This window comes from Ziziphus jujuba, chloroplast, assembly GCF_031755915.1.
Source record: "Ziziphus jujuba chloroplast, complete genome".
Classification (NCBI taxonomy): Eukaryota; Viridiplantae; Streptophyta; class Magnoliopsida; order Rosales; family Rhamnaceae; genus Ziziphus; species Ziziphus jujuba.
The window spans coordinates 15,001-22,500 of record NC_030299.1 but is presented as its reverse complement, the minus strand read 5'-3'; the positions used below and the strand labels follow the sequence as shown (position 1 = coordinate 22,500).

At 36.0% G+C, this 7,500-nt stretch overlaps 4 protein-coding genes across 4 annotated transcripts in view; all 4 read left to right on the top strand. All coding sequences in view use genetic code 11, as the record gives it.

The window, feature by feature from the left end:
* The window catches only part of rpoC1 (RNA polymerase beta), a 2,823-nt gene extending 2,503 nt beyond the window's left edge, over positions 1 to 320 (top strand). Inside the window, exon 2 of the mRNA in view lies at positions 1 to 320. This exon is cut by the window's left edge and continues 1,303 nt beyond it. Coding sequence (YP_009256318.1) covers positions 1 to 320 — 320 coding nt within the window.
* Positions 321 to 482: 162 nt separating this feature from the next.
* Positions 483 to 4,652, top strand: rpoC2 (RNA polymerase beta subunit). The gene has a single exon. It carries the CDS (start codon positions 483 to 485, stop codon positions 4,650 to 4,652), a length of 4,170 nt encoding a protein of 1,389 aa, YP_009256317.1.
* Positions 4,653 to 4,873: 221 nt separating this feature from the next.
* rps2 (ribosomal protein S2) lies at positions 4,874 to 5,584 on the top strand. The gene has a single exon. The coding sequence runs from the start codon at positions 4,874 to 4,876 to the stop codon at positions 5,582 to 5,584; it is 711 nt and encodes a 236-aa protein (YP_009256316.1).
* Positions 5,585 to 5,799: 215 nt separating this feature from the next.
* Positions 5,800 to 6,543, top strand: atpI (ATP synthase CF0 subunit IV). The gene has a single exon. The coding sequence runs from the start codon at positions 5,800 to 5,802 to the stop codon at positions 6,541 to 6,543; it is 744 nt and encodes a 247-aa protein (YP_009256315.1).
* The last annotated feature ends 957 nt before the right edge of the window (positions 6,544 to 7,500 follow it).

Genomic DNA, 7,500 nt, shown 5'->3' with positions numbered 1-7,500 from the left:
AAAAAGAACCCCGTTTTTGTAATTCCTATGATGCAATTGGAGCTTATCGGCAGAAAAGAATCCATTTAGATAGTCCTTTGTGGCTCCGGTGGCAACTAGATCAACGCGTTATTACTTCAAGAGAAGCTCCCCTCGAAGTTCACTATGAACCTTTGGGTACCTATCATGAGATTTATGGGCCCTATCTAATAGTAAGAAGCATAAAAAAAGAAATTCTTTGTATATACGTTCGAACCACTGTTGGTCATATTTCTCTTTATCGAGAAATCGAAGAAGCTATACAAGGATTTTGCCTGGCCTGCTCATATGATACCCAATAATATGGTATCCAAGCTAAGTAATTCTATGACACCAGTGTGAATTCAGGTCTCTCCGGTTCAAGTAGGACCATAGTTCCTGAATTTCTACGCGAATCAAGATCGAGAAAAGGAAGTTTTCCAATCATTGACTCAAACCCATTGGCGAACCCCACTCAGCGGAATATGGAGGTACTTATGGCAGAACGGGCTAATCTGGCCTTTCACAATAAAGTGATAGATGGAACTGCCATTAAACGGCTTATTAGTAGATTAATAGACCACTTCGGAATGGCATATACATCACACATCCTGGATCAAGTAAAGACTCTGGGGTTCCGACAAGCCACCGCTACATCCATTTCGTTAGGAATTGATGATCTTTTAACAATACCTTCTAAGGGATGGCTAGTCCAAGATGCTGAACAACAAGGTTTTATTTTGGAAAAACACCATCATTATGGGAATGTACACGCGGTAGAAAAATTACGACAATCTATTGAGATATGGTATGCTACAAGTGACTATTTGCGACAAGAAATGAATCCTAATTTTAGGATGACTGACCCTTTTAATCCAGTCCATATAATGTCCTTTTCGGGAGCTAGAGGAAATGCATCTCAAGTACACCAATTAGTAGGTATGAGAGGGTTAATGTCGGATCCACAAGGACAAATGATTGATTTACCTATTCAAAGCAATTTACGTGAAGGACTGTCTTTAACAGAATATATCATTTCTTGTTACGGAGCCCGCAAAGGAGTTGTGGATACTGCTGTACGAACATCGGATGCTGGATATCTTACACGCAGACTTGTTGAAGTAGTTCAACACATTGTTGTACGTAGAACAGATTGTGGCACCGCCCAAGGTATTTCTGTGAGTCCTCGCAATGGGATGATGCCGGAAAGAATTTTTATCCAAACATTGATTGGTCGTGTATTAGCAGACGATATATATATAGGCCCTCGATGTATTGCCATCCGAAATCAAGATATTGGGATTGGACTTGTCAATCGATTCATAACCTTTCAAACACAACCAATATCTATCCGAACTCCCTTTACTTGTAAGAGCACGTCTTGGATCTGCCGATTATGTTATGGTCGGAGCCCTACTCATGGCGACCTGGTCGAATTGGGAGAAGCTGTAGGTATTATTGCGGGTCAATCTATTGGGGAACCGGGCACTCAACTAACATTAAGAACTTTTCATACCGGTGGGGTATTCACAGGGGGTACTGCAGAACATGTACGAGCCCCTTCTAATGGAAAAATAAAATTCAATGAGGATTTGGTTCATCCTACACGTACACGTCATGGGCATCCCGCTTTTCTATGTTATATAGACGTGTATGTAACGATTGAGAGTGAAGATATTATACATAACGTGACTATTCCACCAAAAAGTTTTATTTTAGTTCAAAATGATCAATATGTAGAATCCGAACAAGTTATTGCTGAAATTCGCGCGGGAACATACACTTTAAATTTTAAAGAAAAGGTTCGAAAACATATTTATTCTGACTCAGAGGGAGAAATGCACTGGAGTACCGATGTATACCATGCACCGGAATTTACATATAGTAATGTCCATCTCTTACCAAAAACAAGTCATTTATGGATATTGTCAGGAGGTTCGTGCCGATCCAGTGTCGTCCCCCTTTCACTCCACAAAGATCAAGATCAAATGAACGTTCATTTTCTTTCTGCCGAAGGAAAAATGTTTTCTAGCCTTTCAGGAAATCCAATAAATAATGATCAAGTAAAACACAAATTTTTTAGTTTGGGTCTTTCTGGTAAAAAAGAAAGTATCATTTCGGATTATTCAGAATTTAATCGAATCATATATAAAGGTCATTGTAATTTCATATTTCCTTCTATTCTACACGAGAATTCTGATTTCTTTTTATTGGCAAAGAGACGACGAAATAGATTCATTATTCCATTCCAGTGGATTCAAAAACGAGAGAAAGAACTAATGCCTCATCCCATTATTTCGATTGAAATACCGATAAATGGTATTTTTCGTAGAAATATTATTTTTGCTTATTTTGATGATCCTCAATACAGAAGAAAAAGTTCAGGAATTACTAAATATGGGACGATAGGGTTGTATTCAATCCTCAAAAAAGAGGATTTGCTTGAGTATCGAGGAGTCAAAGAATTTAAGCCAAAATACCAAATGAAAGTCGATCGATTTTTTTTCATTCCCGAGGAAGTGCATATTTTACCCGAATCTTCTTCCATAATGGTACGGAACAATAGTATCATTGGAGTAGATACACGAATCACTTTAAATATAAGAAGTCGAGCAGGCGGATTGGTACGAGTGGAGAGAAAAAAAAAAAGGATTGAACTTAAAATCTTTTCTGGAGATATCCATTTTGCTGTAGAGATGGATAAGATATTTCGACACAGCGGCATCTTGATACCGCCGGGAACGGTAAAAAAAAAATGTAAGGAATCAAAAAAATTGAAAAATTGGATCTATGTCCAATGGATCACACCTACCAAGAAAAAATATTTTGTTTTGGTTCGGCCCGTAATCATATATGAAATAGTGGACGGTATAAATTTAGAAACACTTTTCCCCCGGGACCCGTTGCAGGAAAGTGATAATCTAGAACTTAGAGTTGTAAATTATATTCTTTATGGAAACGGCAAACCAATTCGGGGAATTTCTGGCACAAGCATTCAATTAGTTCGGACTTGTTTAGTGTTGAATTGGGACCAAGACAAAAAAACTTCTTCTATCGAAGAGGCCCACGCTTCCTTTGTTGAAGTAAGGACAAATGGTCTGATTCGAGATTTCCTAAGAATCAACTTAGTGAAATCCCATATTTCGTATATCAAAAAAAGGAATGATCCGTTAGGTTCAGGATTGATCTCTGATAATAGGTCAAACCGTACTAATCCATTTTATTCTATTTATTCCAAGGAAAGGATTCAACAATCACTTAGCCAAAATCAAGGAACTATTCGTACGTTGTTGAATAGAAGTAAGGAATCTCAATCTTTGATAATTTTGTCATCGTTTAATTGTTTTCAAATGGGTCCATTCAATGATGTAAAATATTACAATGTAATAAAAGAATCAATTAAAAGAGATCCTCCAATTAGGAATTCGTTAGGCCCTTTAGGAACAGCCTCTCAAATTGATAATTACCTTTTAAAAACTCATAATCAGATCTCGGTAACTAAATATTTAGAACTTGACAATTTAAAACATACTTTTCAAGTACTTAAATATTGTTTAATGGATGAAAACGGGAGAATTTATAATTCCGCTCCATGCAGTAACATCCTTTTGAATCCATTCAACTTAAATTGGCATTTTCTCCATCATAATTATGATCATAATTATTGTGTAGAAACATCTACAATAATTAGCCTGGGGCAGTTTATTTGTGAAAATGTATGTATAGCTAAAAAAGGACCGTACCTAAAATCGGGCCAAGTTATAATTGTTCAAATTGACTCTGTAGTAATAAGATCGTCAAAGCCTTATTTGGCCACTCCAGGAGCAACTGTTCATGGCCATTATGGAGAAATACTTTCCAAAGGAGATACATTAGTTACATTTATATATGAAAAATCGAGATCTGGTGATATAACGCAGGGTCTTCCAAAAGTGGAACAAGTGTTAGAAGTGCGTTCGATTGATTCAATATCGATGAACCTAGAAAAGAGGGTTGAGAGCTGGAACGAACATATAACAAGAGTTCTTGGAATTCCTTGGGGATTCTTGATTGGTGCTGAGCTAACTATAGTGCAAAGTCGTATCTCTTTGGTTAATAAGATCCAAAAGGTTTATCGATCCCAGGGGGTGCAGATCCATAATAGACATATAGAAATTATTGTACGTCAAATAACATCAAAAGTGCTGATTTCAGAAGATGGAATGTCTAATGTTTTTTCACCGGGAGAACTAATTGGATTGTTGCGAGCGGAACGAACGGGGCGTGCTTTGGAAGAAGCGATTTGTTACAGAGCCATATTATTGGGAATAACGAAAGCATCTTTAAATACTCAAAGTTTCATATCCGAAGCGAGTTTTCAAGAAACCGCTCGCGTTTTAGCAAAAGCTGCTCTACGTGGTCGTATCGATTGGTTGAAAGGTCTGAAAGAGAACGTTGTTCTAGGGGGGATGATACCCGTTGGGACCGGATTCAAAAGATTAGTGCACCGTTCAAGGCAACATCACAACATTCCTTTGGAAACGAAAAAGAAGAATTTATTCGAATGGGAAATGAAAGACATTTTGTTGGACCACAGAGAATTATTTGATTTTTGCATTTCAAAGAATTTACATGATATATCAGAACAATCGTTTCTAGGATTTAATGATTCCTAAAAGCGAATTCATCCTTTTTTCTATTTGTGTTGTGGTCGTTTAATTTGGTAATAGAAATAAAGATAATAACGAATAGAAAGAACTGAATGGTCTGGATCGTGTATCAATGGCCAATCTTCGGTAGAAGAGAAGGTTCCGTGGGAACAATTATTTATTTCTATTTTAGCTTCTCTTTTTTTTTTTCAACGAAAAAAAAAAAAAGAGAAGAAGTGTGGGGAGAAATGACAAGAAGATATTGGAACATCAATTTGGAAGAGATGATGGGAGCAGGAGTTCATTTTGGTCATGGTACTAGGAAATGGAATCCTCGAATGGCACCTTATATCTCTGCAAGGCGTAAAGGTATTCATATTATAAATCTTACCAGAACTGCTCGGTTTTTGGCAGAAGCTTGTGATTTAGTTTTTGATGCAGCAAGTAGGGGAAAACAATTCTTAATTGTTGGTACCAAAAATAAAGCAGCGGATTCAGTAGCACGGGCTGCAATAAAGGCTCGGTGTCATTATGTTAATAAAAAATGGCTTGGTGGTATGTTAACGAATTGGTATACTACAGAAACGAGACTTCATAAATTCAGGGACTTGAGAACGGAACAAAAGACGGGGAGACTCAATCGTCTTCCGAAAAGGGATGCGGCTGTGTTGAAGAGACAATTATCTCACTTGCAAACATATCTCGGCGGGATTAAATATATGACTGGATTGCCCGATATTGTAATAATTGTTGATCAGCAAGAAGAATCTACAGCTCTTCGCGAATGTATGACTTTGGGCATTCCAACGATTTGTTTAATCGATACAAATTGTGACCCAGATCTAGCAGATATTTCGATTCCGGCAAATGATGACGCTATAGCTTCAATTCGATTAATTCTTAACAAATTAGTATTTGCTATTTGTGAGGGCCGTTCTAGCTATATACGAAATTCTTGATTAATAATAAGATAAGTAAATTATTTTTGGAACTCCATAGAATAGATTTATTGAATCGGTTACTATTTCTGACTCGCACAAAAGAGATAAAAATAACCGAGGATATTATGCGATTAGTAGGTATTCAAAATATCCAATGCAAGTATGCAAATCGAAAATGAGATGGTTGAATCAAAATAATTCCTTTTAAAGTTCTATTTCTTTCAGAGGTTAATATGAATGTTTTATTATGTTCCATCAACACACTAAAAGAGTTATACGATCTATCCGGTGTGGAAGTAGGCCAACATTTCTATTGGCAAATAGGAAGTTTCCAAGTCCATGGCCAAGTACTTATTACTTCTTGGGTTGTAATTGCTATCTTATTAGGTTCAGCCATTATAGCTGTTCGTAATCCACAAACCATTCCGACTGACAGTCAGAATTTCTTTGAATATGTCCTTGAATTCATTCGAGACGTGAGCAAAACGCAGATTGGAGAAGAATATGGTCCCTGGGTTCCATTTATTGGAACTATGTTTTTATTTATTTTTGTTTCGAATTGGTCAGGGGCTCTTTTACCCTGGAAAATCATACAGTTACCTCATGGGGAGTTAGCCGCGCCCACAAATGATATAAATACTACTGTTGCTTTAGCTTTACTCACGTCAGTAGCATATTTCTATGCGGGCCTTTCAAAAAAGGGATTAGGTTATTTCGGTAAATACATTCAACCAACCCCAATCCTTTTGCCCATTAACATCTTAGAAGATTTCACAAAACCCTTATCGCTTAGTTTTCGACTTTTCGGAAATATATTAGCCGATGAATTAGTAGTTGTTGTTCTTGTTTCTTTAGTACCTTTAGTGGTTCCTATACCTGTCATGTTCCTTGGATTATTTACAAGTGGCATTCAAGCTCTTATTTTTGCAACCTTAGCTGCGGCTTATATAGGCGAATCCATGGAAGGTCATCATTGATTAGTTTTCGACATAGTCTTTTTTTTTAGCTTAGCCTGACGACATGTCTACGTGTCTCAAAGTAATCCACTTAGACTTAGGGAAGAAAAATATACAAATAAGATCGAAATAAAAATAAAGTATATACGATCTAGAGTAATAGTAAAAAGAATATTACGATATTAAGTTAAGGAATTGTAAAAAAAAAAAAGGAAAGAGATCTAAAAGATCTTTTTCCTCAAATTCCTGTTTGGTCGATTTATACCACCCTCCAATGAATACTCCCTTTCTATTGATATTGTTTTGTTCATTCAATTCACCGATTGACCAAAAAAAATTAATAAATAATAAATTACATGAACTTCGATCAACTCAATCCTGATATTTCTATGCAATGATTATGTCTAACGAATTTGTCAGTTAGATTGATTGTACTCATGGGGGATAATGATAAATAAAAATAGAAGATAAGGGTTTACAAAAAGGATATTTATAAAAAAAGGGGTTGGTTAGAGGAGGAGGGGGGGTCGGACTAGATGTATGTAATCTAATCGTTATAAGACAATTAATTCTTGTATATGTTTCGAAGAATGATTCTAGAATCCGACTGAATCTACGATACGAATAGTTGGTTTACGTTATGGGGGAAAGACATGTATATGTGATATTCGATATTAACTAGGTATATATGAATTAAAGATATATTTAATTTGCCCTACTATTGTGTTATGAATTTCGATAGGGATTCCAATATTTAGATAGGGATTCCAATATAAGTCCTTCCATTTTGACTGTAAATTTTTTTGAATATTGAATGAATTTAAATCACGAAAAAGAACAAAGAATTCAAAGAATGGTTCGGAAAAAAAAATAAAAAAGAAAGAACAGGCCGAACAAAAGTCGTACGAATTAACAAAAATTACGTGGATAGGAAAATATCGAAGCAGTTCGGTTGCTTCAAGAATATTATTATTTCAA